We start from the raw sequence: 16,079 nt of genomic DNA, 5'->3' as shown, positions 1-16,079 counted from the left end.
ACCGGAGGCGCTCACCAGCGCCAAACACGCAGAGCCACGCAGATACTCCCGTGCCGTGAGCCGGTGATTCCTGACAGTTTGCCAGTTTAGATATGCGGCATACTGTCCACAATGTTGCTAAAATAAATATTATTATTTTATTTATTATTTTAAAAAAAGATCAAAGGTGATGAAAAGGCCCTAACTCAAATACATCTTGCATACATTTGCTCTCGAATTCCATGTAACAACATCAAACCCGAATACTTGTGCATAATAGCTGAGAACAGATCTCTGTTTTTAATTATCTGGAGGTGAGCGCCCAGCAGGAGGGGTGAACGATCAGTTAGTAGAGTGAGCAGGCTGATTTGCAGGATGATACCTGGCCTGGAAAGTGAAGATTGAAGACCTGCCGTTCATGCAAGCAATTTGATACAGTTTATTTCAGGACAAACCTCTGGCATTCACAAGGGAATTGATCTATATGTCTTTTACAGAAACTGAGAGGACACCTGTCCAAAAAAACAGTCACAGCGTTTCTGTAGAGGATAAAACCTTTACTAGTAGGGACAGTGTAAACACTGTTAGGCATGGAAGCAAAAACACCTGTCCAAGTCTGGACAGTGAACGTCTCTGGAAGGCACAGCTATCCAGAGATATGGGCATTCTGCAGAATTTATGAAAAAAAAAAACGTTTTGGAACAGAAGCACCTAAAACGACAACAAACAAAAAAAATTCAGCGCAGGTATTCCAAAGCGTTTCCCTCCAGCTGAGAGGCCAGGCTCAGCGCCGCCGCGGGGTGTGGAGATCAACAGAACTGAGGCCGTTCACCTCGGAGGCCTGCTGAACCGCCGGGCGGTCACCTCGCTCCCTCTCACCCCCCGGGAGTGCGTCACCAGGGAACTGCGACTGCACCCTTTCGACGCCACTGCGAGTCCAGGACGGTCACCTGTTTAACATGTGCCCTCAATAGGGTCAAAATAAACAAGTCGAAGGCTTAGAATAGCTCTTTTTTTTTTACTATTTGAAAATGTAACAAAACTAAACTACAGATACATTTTTGGACTTAATGCCAAGTGTGGCTCACTGACTGACCTCTAGCACAGCACTTTAACAAAAAAATGTCGTCTTGTGTGTATGGTTTGTTGTTTAAAACCATATTGTCATAGAGACGATCTCAGCCTAGCCTATCTTCTTTTCCATAATTTTACATGTAACAGATGTTAAGACTTATTGGGTACGATTTAACGCCTTTATTTCTGGGAAATGGCAATTTTCTAGTGCAGGGATACTGGCTCTGAAGAACTGTTGGTATAGTACTACCAACTGTCTACAGAAAACAACTTTTGTTCCCTTCAGGCACACCTGGTTGAATGCCATCAGGCCCTGAAAACTTCAGTGCCATTATTATTGAATCTAGAATTTTGCCTTTCCTCAGAAAGAGGAAACCAGCATGCTGTTGACGTATTCGTCAGTAAACAGCATCTCCTTGCTGTTCTTCAGGAAAGTAAAGCCCAGCTTTCACAGTCTGTTGAATACGGGAATGCGGGATAGTGAACAGCCCCAGAAGGGTACAGTCACGGAGAGCTGTGTGCCAAAGTCCGTGGCTTGTGGAGAGTGGCGGCAGCTTCAGTCTGCGCTGTTATCTGAACTGTGGTGCTGCTGCATGTGACATCACACGCCGGGAGAAAGGACTGGCTAATTCACCTTTAGCCCCTCTTTCTTGGAAGGCACACAGTATCGATTCACTATTTCACAAACACGGAAGGGGGGAGATCTCGCCAGACGAGGATCTGGGCCAGTGATGAGCACGCGAGATGGGGTGGTTGGTGCCCGCGGAGCGGCCTGCAGGGCAATGACCCCTGTGTGAGTCACCCAGCCCTGCGGTCATGCCCCCACGCCCACAGGGACTGGGACTCCCGCCCGCAGACTGCAGCAGTTTCCCCCGATTCAGTTCAGCCTTTTATCTTTGGGTCTGTCAGGTCCCACCATTGAGAACGGACAAAAATGAAAAAAATAAATGGTCATTTCACAGAGTGTTACGCTTCCTGCGATTCTCACGCGTTGAAACTCTGTACAGTCCTGCTCAGCCTCTGAACAGGAGATCTCGGATCTTTCTGGCTGGGACACCTGCTCTCTAGACGCTGTAACCTCCAATTTAAACACTAAAACAGATTAAAATACGGAGTTAGTAGAATCATTCTAATTTAAACGGAAAAAAAAAATCTGAAATAAAATAGACCACTGGTAAATAACCTCAGTTTTGCTCTACATGTTTTCAGAAGACAAGTGTCCGAGATCTCCAAGGCTTACCCTGTCTCAAGGTTAAGTAAAATTCATCTGGCTCAAATTTCCGTTTCATTCTGTAAAGGTTTTGCAAACCTCTGCAAAGCAACCACAATTCTAAAGAAAAGTGGAAACATTTTATATCTGAAAAGAAAAATTACCAGTCATAGAGCCGGCATAGTAAATATTTCCAGGGATCCATTTGAATCAGGTTTGGAGGTGTACAAACCACTGGGCGTAATGAAGCCCGTTGGGTAGGTAAGTAACCGGAGCGTGGCCCCCTGCGGTAGGAGGGGCGAAGCGGGGAGCCCTGGCTCTCTCCGGGCTGCGCTCCGCACACATGGTGAAGAACCACGGAGTCCAGGACTTAACTTTCCAGTGTTAGCGCCCAGGTTTGTCCTGCTCTGTGTGGCTCACTTTTCATGTTCGCAGCAGCCCGCTTCGCGGATTCGGAGCGCTGTTAGTCTGTGACCCAGCGCGTAAGGACGGCGGGCCTTTGCAGCCAGCCGTGGTGGTCGAGAACAGCAACCAGCTCATTTGCACTGTTCTGCAAAAAGTGCGGAGGTCACGCAGAGCTCAGCCTTTCACAGCGCCACCTGCTGGCAAGACCCTGGCTGCACCTCCGAGCGCAGAGCAGAGCGACGAGGAAGAAGCGCACACAGCGATTTAAAGCCGTGAGGAAGTCAAGACTGAAGTGGCAAACGTCCCTCCCTATGAAAACACAAGCAAGGAGTATTCCAGTCGTGCAGACCATTCAGAAATCTATAAAAAAAAAGTCAAGGAGGAGATCACAAATGTTTATTGTCACCTCTTCACATCCAATGTGTAGCCCAGTCACAAAACTTGAACAGGAAGGTGAATTACAGAAAATGTGCAGTGACCTTTTACTTGTGAACAACATGAAGAACGATCTGTCCTGGGGGGAAAGCAGACTACACACATGCGTATACATGCAAAACAAATGTTTTATTTTAAAAGCCTACAAAAAAAGTAACATTTCCCATAACACTTGTATAATGGTCCAAGAGTATCTTGCTAGACAAACATCCATATGGCTTTAAGTTACATTTCAACAGCATATGAATAACTAAATCAAATACAAAATCACCTTTAAATCAGGTGATAATTTATATCAAAAAAGGAGTGCAGAAATTTGTAAAACAAATATGGCTATCTTGGAATACACGTACAAATTCCAATTTACATTTAATTTGCTTTGAAGCATAAGCAATATTGACTTATACTGACTGTATAAACTGTACAATAGAGAACATATACATTATGTACAATTTCTCTCCCAAATGATGTACTTTTTAAAAAAAAAGACAGCCCAGTCTTCCAGAATAAAAAAAAAGTCATAACAGCCCACTATATATGTTTAATAAAAATAGAGAAGAAATGGAGTGAGAGTTTGAAACTACACTGTTCAAAGAGAACCGCATAATGATTTAATACCAAAGTCAAGCCTTACCCAGGAAGTTATGCTAAAAACATTTTCTTGCCTTTTTTTTCCTCTGCGATGGGGTTTTTCTTTACTTAAAAGTACAAAACGCAGGACTTTCACAGCTCTCATGTTAAAAATAAAAACGACACTTATTCTGAGATACTGAACTGTGCTGTACCTGGATCTGTGACTGAAGGGTGACATTCATGTAGCGCATGATCACGAGACAGGACAAGTGACTGAAGTGTTTCCACCTGCACCAGGAAAACAAAGCTGGGGTCCCTTTAATGAACCATTCCCTTTTGCAAGTCCCTCTTAAAACAACTTAAAGAAGAAAAAAAAAAGACATTTAAATGTAATTCAACCTTCATTCCCATTAAGGTTTTTCCCTCCAACGCCTCTCCAGGACAAGATATGAGAAAACGCCTGCGGTTTTACTTCTTGTTTCACACTGGCCAGAGGACTTGCCGAGTCAGCGAGAGACTGGGAGCAGCTGTAGCTCAACAAGCTCCCCCAGCTTCAGTAAGAATGACAAGAGAACAGGCGACCACAGGCGAGTGACTAGAAGTACCCAGTAGTGTTTGTAACTTTGTGCGTCACCAGCTCGCTCCCAGCCTGACAGCCAGCCAGCAACACTGAGCCCAAAGCCAGGTGCCATGAAGTGTTGAAATCGTAGTGCAAAAGGAGTGTGCAAACTGTAGGAGAACACATGTAAACAGAATACTGAGATGTTTTAAGTTCAGCCCTTTTTTTTTTTTTACAGAAACTGACACTAACAAACCCTTACAATGCACCAGTTAAGAATGCGTTTTAGTCTGTCCAAAAAAACGTTTCATTTAAGGGGAAGGGGGACTAAGAGAAAGTACATGACAGCACAAGATCATTTCCCCAAGGCTCCCGGCACTTCACCGACTCCACTTGTCCATTTGGTTTTGAAACAGACGTGAACATATTATGGCACGACTTTAAAGATACCCAAAAAAGCAGCCTTTAAAAGCGCTGGGGTTTGCAAGCCAGTCGGGTATGGCTTTTCACAATAAGCAGACTGTAAAAACAAATATGCCATTGATGTTAAAACAGTTATTTCCGATGCGAAATAAAAAAACCGTGTGAAGCACAACCCCCCCCCCCGGTAGCTTCATCATTTCCTTATAAATGTTACTCATTTACTCCATGTTACTGGACTTGATGTGCAGCTCAAGAGGCCAGCCAGGTTTCCCCAATATCGAAAAATATTACATTCACTGTGGTGTTTAAGGACGTTTAGTGTTATCCGAGCCCTTTCCAACAGCCCCTAGGCCGCCGCCGACACACACTGCACACGCTACGAGGACACCGTGTGGACAGGACGGTTACTGCACCTGGCTGTAACCTGCACTCCTGTAACCCGTGCGAGCCAATACTTCTCGCTTAGTGCTCTAATACCAACTACCGGTGTCCAACCGAAGGCACGTTCCAGCTTTAAATAATGATGTTTGTTAGCTGTGAACAGTTTATGTCTAAATGCATCTTCTAAATAGAACATCTATAAGGCAATAGAGAAAAAAAAGAGACGATATTCTTAATAATTGGGTTTATCGCAAATAAATAAAATTGCAAAATATGATCTTTTGAATGTAGTTTAGGAGTGTTTTGAAATGGACTGGCAACTTCAAATATCCAAAGACAGTTGGGATCCAAGATTTGGAACGTCCTTTTCTGTTACAGTACTTAAAGGACAAAATCGATAATGCAAGACGATCCACTTTTTTTGTCTGCAATCTAATTAGCTGTACCTAGAAAATGTATTAACAGTCCAAACACTGACAGAACACAGTGCCTGTGCTTGCATCCTTAAATGTAATTCCTTAAAGAACCTAATGACTGCCTGTAAAAACAACAGTGGTATAAAACTGATATAAAAGCCTCCAGATATTTTAGATTGAGATGTAGCACCAGACTCAGTCAAGACTTGAGACTCCTAGTTTAGCACGTGGACATCTTCCAATTAGCAATTAACCTAATTTAACATCCTGAGCTCTGGCACATAGTTGTTTTTAGTATATACTGAGCACCGATGACTCTTACAGAAACACTGTAATAAAAATAAAAAACAGGGTTAAAAAACAAAAACATTTGGCCTAGTGCAATACACTTTCCCATTATTTTTGGCGTTAAAACAGGATTCTTCCAATACTCCCAGAGAAAATGTGCAACAGACACTTAAAAACCATTGATCCTTCTCCTGCCCTCTCCAGCAAGCGACAAAGATGACAAACCAGGTGGACGCCAGCAACACGCTTACCGAAGAGGACATTATTTTCTAAAAACACAACTGCGATGCGCTCTGAGGTCTGCGTTCCTGTCCGTGATAAGGGTGTCAGCGTGGAGCTTAAGGCATCTGGCCTGACGGCTCGGCTCTCGTTCAAGTCTCGTTTCTCTCTCCGGCGTCTCTTGTCATCCTGGAACTCACTCTTCAGACTGCAGCTTCTCTCTTCTGCCCAGAGAAGGGAACATTAGCTATTTTTGGGGGGTATGGAGTATAATCATAGTCACAATAATAGACCTCACTCCTGACAATCACTTTCAAGCAGAAGAGCTCCTCAGGCCCTCGTCCCCGAGCTCACTCACAGGGAGGTCAGTTCTGGCCTGGTGCGACATCTGCTGTAGAGCCTGGAGACCAGCAGAGCTCCTCACAATTTAACCCATTTTAACAAATCATTCACTAATTAGAACTTCTGGATATGAGATCCGCAACCGGAAAAGATTTTAAGTTTCCCGGACTTGAAGACGGCAACATTTAAGGATTTTTGGCGCAGAAAACAGACCGGTGGACTTAATGACACCGGTTAAGGAAGCCGGTCAGCCGGTCTGGCCTCTGTCATGCCCATCAAGACAGCCACTGGAGAGCCCTGCTTCCCCACAGCGCCCCCAGCTCATCTTACCCCGTTAGGACTCGCTCTCCATCAACACCGAGGCGCCCTGTCCTCCAGCTGAAAAGCACAAAAGCATTGAGAAAGTTCAGAACGGTGAGTTTAACTGCTGCCCGTCAGCTACATGCACTCTGGAAATTCTTTCGGAAAGCACTTTTACAAAACATCCTGTGCCCCGACCCCTCTCCTCCCCCAGCGTCTTCCCGACAGACTGCGGACGCACAGGAGGAAATCCTGTTCCCAGGAAGCCTGTCCAGCCTGAGCGGACGTTTCCCGCACAGTCACCGGAGGAAGACCGACGCCCAATCCCTCCCTCATGCGGACAGGGCCAGAGCCCGTACCTGTTTTGTGGCTGTCTGCGTCCAGGCTGTCTTCTGTCAAATGGGGATCATTCCCCAGAAGTCGATTTTGGGATTCACTCAAGGGCCTTGTGGGGTGACACTGCCCATCCACACTGCTTCAGGAGAGAAGAATGGGTCACGCTTGCTTTAAAGATTTACAAGGAGGTTAAATGGAAGCGAGAGACCAACATCATTTTGAAATATTTTCAAGCCTCCAACATCCAGTCACATTTTCTTGCTGAACCTACTGCAGCACTGATTTACCAAAAGAAATGAACCTGTGCAAAATCAATAATCTTATTAATAATGTAATTTATTTTAAAATGCTTTTGTCTAGTATATTAATCGGTGCAACATGGCATGAATATCAAAGTGTCTCTCTCTCCAAAAATCCGATACCTACAGTACACTGCAGGCTCAAATTCAAACAAGTGCTTGTTAAAACACGTCTCACCGCCACCCAAAGACAGATGTCGAGTTAAAATTAGTCTAGTTTTCGGTTTTCTTTACAGGGTATTTGACCTTTGCCCTCCTGGTACTTCACCAGATGACTGACTGCGACTTTACCTTTTAGCCGACTCGGGCTGGATGTCGAGGGCTGGCTGCTCCGGGTCAAGATTTACCAGGCGGGTGGGGTACGTCACTCCATCCCCCAAGCTGAGGGAGATGGAAGAAAAACTGGGATCAGTTCAGGGACTGTGGTCTGAACAGAAGAACCCGACAAGTGCTCTTTCTGCAGCATAAATTCAGTTCTGCAACTTTCGGGGGGGGGTTCTTCCTGTAAAATGTGCTTTGGTGGTACTTCACAGTATTTCCTTCCCCAAAACCTTCCTTCCAAATATTGTGCTTGTAAATGAATAACCCTGCACTCAGCAGAGTGCTATGACAACCCTAAAACAAGAACACCACACCCAACCATCTGGCTTCACAGCTGTGCATGTGCTTCTAACCCAACACCCAGGGGAAAAAACAAGAGTCCAAATCAACAGTGAAGGGCACACCAGTCCCTTCTCAGCCACTAACCTTGTAAAAACAGGCAGCAACCAGTATTTCTTTTCATCTCCAAACACCTCCTTTACGTTCTTGACGAACCCCAGGGAAAAGCCATTTTTATCCGGGCCATTCCTGAAGACAGGAGCTCGGAATGCCTCTGTCAAACAAAGAAACAATCACAGGACCACTCCTTTCCAGAGCACAATAGCCTGTTCATTCCTGTGCTACGGAAACTACCACTGTGGCTCGAATCACCCAGGCAGCGTGTGTGCGCGTGCGTGCGTGCGTGCGTGCGTGGAGACTGGGCAGGCCAGCCTGGGCTCAGACTCCTTACTGGAGAAGCACACCCCCCAGCAGTGCAGGCGTGACTGAAAGCCTGAGGTTTCAGTGGAATAACTGCAGATGGGAGATTTCGGGCTCTCTGAGGAGGCCGTGCTCTTGCAGACATTCCCCAGCTGGAAATAACCAAGTTACTTCAGGAAATTCTGACTGGTGTCCTCTGTACGCTGGGGCCTGCGTCTTGTGGCTGAAGCAGAGCAGCCACCCAGGTGGGGCTGCACAGGGCCCCCTCCTACACCAGAAACACTGTGGGATGACTTGGGATGAACAGCTCTGTACAAATAGCAGGAATTACTTACTATTCAGCAGAGAAAGTTCTTTGGATACGTTATAGAAAATGTAACCCAAACCTCCAGCTTTGTTGCGAGTGCCGTCATTCTCCCATCTTTCTGGGGGAGTTTTTCCCCACCTGTTTCGACAGCATCCATAAAGGAGCTCCCTTACCTATTGTGGATCTGTTTTTTCCAACAAGCCAAACATGGTAGCTGAAGAGCGACAGAATACTGATGAAGAACATGGCGGCCACAAAAAAGAGAAACAAGACATGGAATTTGGCGTGAGTGTCTGGAAGATCATTCTAAGAAGGAAAAAAGATTTAAAAAAACACTTATTAGTGTGCAGTTTTTAACAAGACCATACAAAGAGTCTACCAACTCCAATAAGTGTAGAGATTTCAAAGAACCATAAAATGTTGGCAGTATTGCCCTTCTAACAGAAAGGGGATATTTGTACAGTTTACACAATTTCTAAGGTAGACAATAATGGTCAGGCGTTCTACGCAAGAGAAAAGAACCTCTAGCCCCCAGTAATATTTGAAATGTTCCAGGTACAGCTGAGGACAGCAGAGGATGCTTCTCCAGCGCCTAATGAGTTATACATCGACAAGTAATGTTTCCCTGACACTTAATTTTGGAACCGAAGGATGGCTAGTCCTTTTCTTGTTTTAAACATTTCATATTGTTTAATTTCTCAATCCGTTTTAAAGCCCAATAGCGTAGCCTGCTCACTCACACCCTTGACCGTGGACTGCAAACACCCCGCAGTCCCAACTACAACGCCACAGCCTGAGCCCAGAGGCACACATTGCGAAATCACAAACACTGCAAGATGACTGGCATCGCCAAGTTTACCTTTGGACAATTCTCTGCGGATTTCCTCCGGCAAAGCTTTGTGCAAACAGAGACAGACTGTGTTAGATAAAGCAAAGCAGCTCAGAGGCACTGAATGGGGTGGAGGAGTGGAGAAATGAGACATTTGGAGATGGACAGTGGCACTGCTAGTGGAAGGAAGGGCAGTCACAACCAAGCACAGCAGGCATTCACGTGCCGGGAGCTACTGCGGCCATGTCACAACGAGAAGCAAAGTCACACGGCGTCCAATTAAAGGCTCTCTGGTACCAGGTAAGAGAGCAGCAGGCATGAGCAACCGTTTCTCTCTCTCAGATTTCATGAAGTACCCAAGAACACCGAGACCAAAAGGAATGGCAAGTATAAATCACAGTGCTGGTAGGGACACAGACAGCGTTAGGTGCTGGGGTCTGTTTCATCATTCAATCACTGTGCCAGCCTCTTCAGGTTCAAGGTGCCACCCTAATCCTGAACTGTTTTAAGTGCAGTTCTGGCTGTGGTGCGTCTTTGTATTCACAGAGTACTTATTAATGGAGTCTGGCTACTCACTGATGGGTAAAAACCTATAGCCTAATCAACAGCTAAATACATCTGTTCAAGTAAAAAAAAAAAACAGTATGAACTTGAAAAGGTGTTTCTCAGAACGTTCTTTAACACGCGTCTCAAAAACACATAAAACAGGATAAGAAAAAGCACAGCAGTCCTGGGATTTATGGTACTGCTAAAGCAAACAATTTCAATGGTATTAATTCCACAGAAAAAGCACGCTCTTAAATCTATAACAAGGAGGAGGCATTAAAAATGCAAATCTGAGTATGCTTCATGTGGTGCCGCTAGATTCACTGCCCTGTACTGCATGTCTCAGAGAGCAGGTTTTAATTAGAAAGTTACCTGCAACCTCTGTTCTGTATATCCAGGCTTCTTTCACATCATCATTTTAAATGGGAGTGTAGAGTACTATACACCAGCCAAGGTAAGGTCTGCGTCTAACCCTGCGAATCACTCCTGTTGAAGCACAGCTAACTGAATTAGAGAAAGTCAGCGTGTACAATGCGCAGTGATTCAGGTGCACTGCATACTCGGGTCCCAATGGCTACAGCACTGGAGCAGCAAGGGATAAAGGAGCTGACGGACAGGTGGAGGGAGATATCTGGCGATGTTATCTTTCAGCCCGATGGCCTGTTACTACTGTATCAGGACTCAGATTGAAATCTGGACAGTGGAAGTGATTTTAACAGACTGGAAGTGAATGGTCACAGTAGTGTGGAGACGCAGCCAGAGTTCTGGATCTGAAACGGGGAGGGCGATCAAATCCCGGGTGGAGCACGGCTACTCTACCCTTGAACAAGGTGAGGCTTCTCCAGTAAGATGCGTGGCTGTATGGATGGGTACAGACAAGCGATTGTCAGTGTAGAGTTAACCTTTGCATGCTGACACAGTGTCCCACTCCAACATCAAGAAATGGAAGTTGCTTATTGGATAAAACATTTTTTCAATTAAAAAAAGAAATATATACATGAACTTACGGTCCAGAATTTAATGAAATACTGCAGAACGGTGGCAGCAATGAACAGACAGTACACCAGCGAATAGCCCAGAAACAGGATGAAGTATTTATAGTTTGAAAATCCCACGCAGTTGTTCACCCTGAAACAACGATACATAGTATTAAAAAAAAAAAATTTGTGTGTTTAGGCACAGAAGAAACATACGATGAATAATGTGTCTGTTCAATTTGCAGCTGGGACTGAGTGTAATGTGGAAATCCTGAAGTATTCCATAAATGTCCTTAGCCAAGGCAACGGTGCAAAGTCCTGCAATTGACAGACCGAGAAAATACACCAGCATTAACAGCATGAGGAAACACAGTACAAAGTGGCTCTGGTAGAAATCTTCAAAGAAGAGGGAATCTGACACAAAACAACTCACCAAGGACAATGATGGTCCATTTTCAGAACACACCTATTGCAAAAAGAAGGGCTCGAAGTTAATACAAAAATTACACAGTGGCTTTGATTCTGGGGGGGAAGAAAGACAACACTGTATGGCCAGATGCAATATACTGCAAATACATTAGGCACTGCATGTCATGCTACTACGCATACGCTACAGAAACCAGGCAGACTTTATTCAACTTGCATATAGACCAAGATCCCCCAGACTTTGCCCTCCTCATTTTAAAACTCTTTCAGGCCTGAAACTAACTTTCACCATTTAAAATAAAAATTCTAGCCATGTTCCTCAAGCTCATGGATCCCTGGAACTACCAAGATTGGGGACACTGATGCCTTTCAAGAGCGAGGTCCCAGGAACCTCGATCCCGTTTCATCAGACCCGATCACCAAGAGCGAAACGTCCTGCTGAAAGATAGCAAAACAACTTACATGTCACAGGCCGAGCAGTGATGGCATCTGTCAGGTTTAATCACCTGGCACCGGTCGCAGTACCTAATGGCTGGATGAGAATGGGTGAATCAGTCAAGCTGACATGAAACATTACAGTATACACCCAAGCGCTCACATGTAAGGAAGGCCTTTACTACGCTGAGGTTGCTAAACATTTCTGCCAGTCTGGCCAAAGTCAACCGCACAGCGCCAGAGGAGGAGCCCTCGTCCCGCTCGGTGCAGCTCGGGGCCCGAGTGGAAGTGACGGAGCTGTAACGCGCCATCACGAGACCCTGCCTGCTTCAGAGGACACACCAGAAACACAGCCCCTGGTCACGAAAGAGCCCCAGAGACGAGCAGCAAGCACGAGCGCCGCGGAGAGGAGGCTCACCGCCGGTGCCAGTCCTGGTGTAGAGAGGCAGGTCCTTGGCTGCTCTTCTGAGAATCTCCTGCTGCGACTCGGGCCTCTCTTCTCGCTCGTACTGCTCCTTATCGGATTTGGACAAGGAGAACTGCGAAGGCGAAAACAGTGTTTCACTGTCAAACCCATCACCCAGTGCACAGTCTGCAAGAAAACCTGCTGGGCCAAGACATTTGTGCATCAAGAGAACGGTTCTTTGAGCTTCCCGAGTGTTTGTGTGTGTTAATATTTGGCCATCTGAAACTGCTGACAGCAATGAGGTTTACAGGGTTTTTACCATTTGCTTATTATCTACTGCATATTATATAGTACCACTGAGAATTCTGAAATTCTTACAGCATATGAAGCGTGCTCACACCAACACCCTTTATATATACTGGTTCAAGGGAATCTATACCCTCCAGTATGTCAACAACCATGACATCTCTGGGATTTTCATGCACAATCTGGAGAATGCCATAGATGAAAAGCTGGAAGGACCATAGCAATATTTTGGGCACTAATAAAATAAAGCACTCAGCGACAAGCATGGTTATCCTGGTTCTACGAGAGGACTGAGGCAGAATCCCATCAGACTACACCTGCAGCCTGGGGCAGAGCACAGATGTACAGCTTCCAACAGCGGCTCCTCACTGCTGGCCTGTAGCGTCACAGGAAAAGCCTTGCTAACAACAGGCATTAGTCCGTTTAACATCGGCCACGTCTGCTCAATAAAATATCAGCAAACCTTCTACAAAAAAGGTAATTTTCCTGATGATAGCAACTGATTATTGGTCCGATTATAAGCAAAAGGTTTCCCTTGTTGCTCAGTAAATATACAGTAAAAGAAGACGGGTTACCTCCTTGGATGGGTTTGTTGGCGTCGTGAAAATGGTCTTCCAGTAGGACCACACGAACATGATGAACGACAGGTGAAATATCACCATGTAGACAACTGCAGAAAAAACACAGGCATACCCGCTCAATCTAGGCAGTCGAAGGCAAAATAAACTCCAATCAAATGGGTAAGTGTTGAAACTGGGTTTGAGAACATCCGTTTAAGGATCATACATGCTGGGGAAATGCAAAGGAATGCACTGTTTCAAAAAAATGAAACTTAAGGGAAAAACTACCGATATATTCCTCATCGATATTGAACAGGAATAAAAACAACTATCCCGACAGCGGAAAAAAAAACAAAACAGTAACGCATTAAAAAACACCAGCTAAACCAGTGGCAGCGTTCTTCCAGCCTTGAGGCCAGCGATCGGGCTAGACTGGTCTGTCATCACCTGCTGCACCTCAGCTGACGAGGAAAGAGCTTGAGATCTGCACTTACTCTTTTCACCAGGATTCTTGATTGTAACTGGAAAAGAAAAGAAAAGAAAAGAAAAGAAAAAGCACGTCAGCATTTCCAGGTGTTTCAGGAGTCGCCACAAAGCGGACAGCCCAGTTCATGGATCGCACAGAAGATCCTCACTACTTGTGACAACGCTTGATCAACACTATTCACAATGATGGGGATGGACTCTTAAAGATGTTGCTTCAGTCCATTATATATTTTTCCCCCCAAACAAAGAGAAGACATGATCAAATAAAATGGACTATTTTAATGTAATGACATTTTTTCTCCGATGCCATTAGCTGAATAATCTCTGAGCATTAATAGTTTTTTTTTCCCCTCAACGACAAAAAAAATCTTTAAACACAGAGCCAGACTTAGAATGGCTACAATAACACACACACAGATCAAACACCTCCTATAGCCTGCTCTTCCAGTGAGCCTCCCCCCTCTGGGGATCGAGCTGTTCTTTCATGCAGTCTCACTCCCGCCAGTCCCCTCATCACAGCTCTGGTGGACTGGTAGACTTCCTGCCCTTCAGGAGACAGAGCACTTGTGGCTTTGAGCTCTAGTCCCTTATTCCCGCTCAGGCTGTACTTCCACAAGCCTCTTGTCAACAGGACCCACTGCGCTGCGCCTCTGACAGAAACTGGCTCACGCTAATATCGCCAGACATCACACGGAGGAACGCGGAACTTTAATCAACTTCACCTGCAGATCCTGTGACGGCAGACGCGCCGCATCACCCCGTGGAGAGATCATTCTTACTGGTCATGCACCGGCTTTTATAAAGCCATAATCCCTCATGACAGGCCGCTGAATTACTAGACCAAAGCCGAACGAGAGGGGATCAATACTATCAAAATCAATCAGGAAAAACTTCGCTGCCAAGCTGAGATACTATTATAGATTCATTTCATAGACGTATAATTGGCAGATCGCCCTGTGGGGTTGCAAGGAGGCCTAATTAGTGGTTGTGTTAATGCATCAACTTCACTGTACAATACGCGACAGGTCCTTCAGCGAATTTCAGGACTCGCATTTCCACACATGCGGCTGAAGTGGCTCTGCTCTGCAGTGCAAGCGAGCAGCCCTCCCTGTTGTCAAGCGAAGGGATGGAGCTGACGAGCTGACGCCCGAGTCTCCGGGAAGAGCTCCTGCAGACTGTGAACTTCCACAGTCGCCGTCACCCGTGCCCCCCCGCCCCCCAAAAAAACCAAAGTGTCTCCCCAGCGGAGGGGCTTTCCAGGAACACCCCTCACCCATGTGCGCTGCCATACACCCTCATCAACAACCTCGCACCCTTTTAACTGACGTGCCGCTGTCGTGGAAAACGTCTAACAGTGCGAGCCGGTAGAGGAGGTGCCGATCATCATCGTGATCAACCCGGCGGGAGCCTGGGACAGTAAACGCCTCACACCCGCGGTCAGGGGGGGCGCAGGGGACCCCCGCTGCTGCACACCGGAGGGGGGTACCGAGAGGGCAACCCAGGGCAATGCGCGGCGCCCTGAAGCCGAAAGCAACAGAAGAGCTTCAGTAACCCTGCTAGTCGAGCTCGTTTGCAACATCGGTAGCTGGTACAATCCGCTGATAAAAACAGTTACAGTACTGGACCTCCATTTAGACATACATTACCATTAGAATGCGCCGCATTTAAAACCCAAAGCTGCACAAGACCTAGACCGGCGTTTCAGCACCTGTGTGTGTGTAAACTGCACATAGCCGAGATTACATTAATACAAAGACAGATTAATACAACACGAAAAACTGCCATCAAGAATAAACGCACCACGTCGATCTGTACATATATAACCCTTTTCACCAACGAAAAAAAACCCCAACACAAGGCTGCAGAAAAGCAGGATTCGTCCCTAAATAAATATATCTGAAGTATTATTGAGACACTTGGCCAGGCGAGTTTCTAAAGCCAGGGAGCCGTCTGTCTCACTAGAAGCACTTCCTACTCTCACACCCCGCCTTTCCCAATAACCGCCGCTCCCAGGGGCTCCGCCAGCAAAAGAGGAGTTGACTCACAGATGCACAGCTCCACGACATAGGCGTAGTAGGACCAGCAGACAACCAGGGCGATAAAAACCACGGGAATCCAGGCTAACACTCTCTGACAGCATCTCAGGACGTGCGAAGGCGCCATCTTTAATCCCAGCCCGCAGGAGGAAGCGGCTGGGGTGACGTCACGGCCCCGCCCCCCGCCCGGCCGGTCGTCACTAATCAGAAGAGACGGCGCAGCTGAGAGACCTGCAGGGGCGATGCACGATCATTGCTCGAATTCGCAATTCGCACAGACGTTTGGCTCATTTCAACAAGCTAACGAGTGTAATACTGTCCCGCTTGAGCGCTGCGTCCCCGTGAAGCTGCCCCGGGTCTGGGCCGGGTTATGTTTCTCAGTTTTTGTGCATTAATTGAACTGAGAAACACATGTCGATAAAATGTTGTCTCAATTTGTATATTAATTTCTACAAAATGCATATATATTACGTGATATATACTTCGTCAGAGTGTCATTATGGAGT

At 46.1% G+C, this 16,079-nt stretch overlaps 1 protein-coding gene across 5 annotated transcripts; it reads right to left on the bottom strand.

The window, feature by feature from the left end:
- Positions 1 to 3,049: 3,049 nt before the first annotated feature.
- zdhhc20b (zinc finger DHHC-type palmitoyltransferase 20b) lies at positions 3,050 to 15,850 on the bottom strand. Of its 5 annotated transcripts, none has more exons than XM_015341333.2 (14): positions 15,583 to 15,850; positions 13,546 to 13,572; positions 13,067 to 13,161; positions 12,198 to 12,318; positions 11,807 to 11,876; positions 11,352 to 11,384; positions 10,949 to 11,069; positions 9,426 to 9,461; positions 8,740 to 8,872; positions 7,987 to 8,113; positions 7,531 to 7,620; positions 6,964 to 7,076; positions 6,635 to 6,682; positions 3,050 to 6,186 (listed from the first exon to the last, which is right to left on the bottom strand). In XM_015341333.2, exons 1-13 carry the CDS (start codon positions 15,698 to 15,700, stop codon positions 6,639 to 6,641), a joined length of 1,128 nt encoding a protein of 375 aa, XP_015196819.2. In that variant the 5' UTR covers positions 15,701 to 15,850; the 3' UTR covers positions 3,050 to 6,186; positions 6,635 to 6,638. The 5 variants fall into 5 exon arrangements, with proteins under 5 accessions (XP_015196819.2, XP_006627940.2, XP_069045928.1 ...); XM_006627877.3 differs by having other exon boundaries at positions 6,964 to 7,079; positions 15,583 to 15,848; XM_069189827.1 differs by lacking the exon at positions 15,583 to 15,850 and adding an exon at positions 14,260 to 15,549 and having other exon boundaries at positions 6,964 to 7,079.
- Between the last annotated feature and the right edge of the window lie 229 nt (positions 15,851 to 16,079).

The sequence above is a fragment of the Lepisosteus oculatus genome, chromosome 5, assembly GCF_040954835.1.
Source record: "Lepisosteus oculatus isolate fLepOcu1 chromosome 5, fLepOcu1.hap2, whole genome shotgun sequence".
Classification (NCBI taxonomy): Eukaryota; Metazoa; Chordata; class Actinopteri; order Semionotiformes; family Lepisosteidae; genus Lepisosteus; species Lepisosteus oculatus.
This window is presented reverse-complemented; position numbering and strand designations above follow the sequence as displayed.

Excerpts from the sequence above, each read along its gene's own strand:
- zdhhc20b (XM_006627877.3), bottom strand. The coding sequence starts at position 15,700 with ATGGCGCCTTCGCACGTCCTGAGATGCTGTCAGAGAGTGTTAGCCTGG. Across the intron at positions 12,319-13,066 it reads CAACAAACCCATCCAAGGAG|TTCTCCTTGTCCAAATCCGA; the intron begins GTAACCCGTCTT and ends TCGCCTTCGCAG. Across the intron at positions 7,621-7,986 it reads TTGCTGCCTGTTTTTACAAG|CTTGGGGGATGGAGTGACGT; the intron begins GTTAGTGGCTGA and ends CATCTCCCTCAG.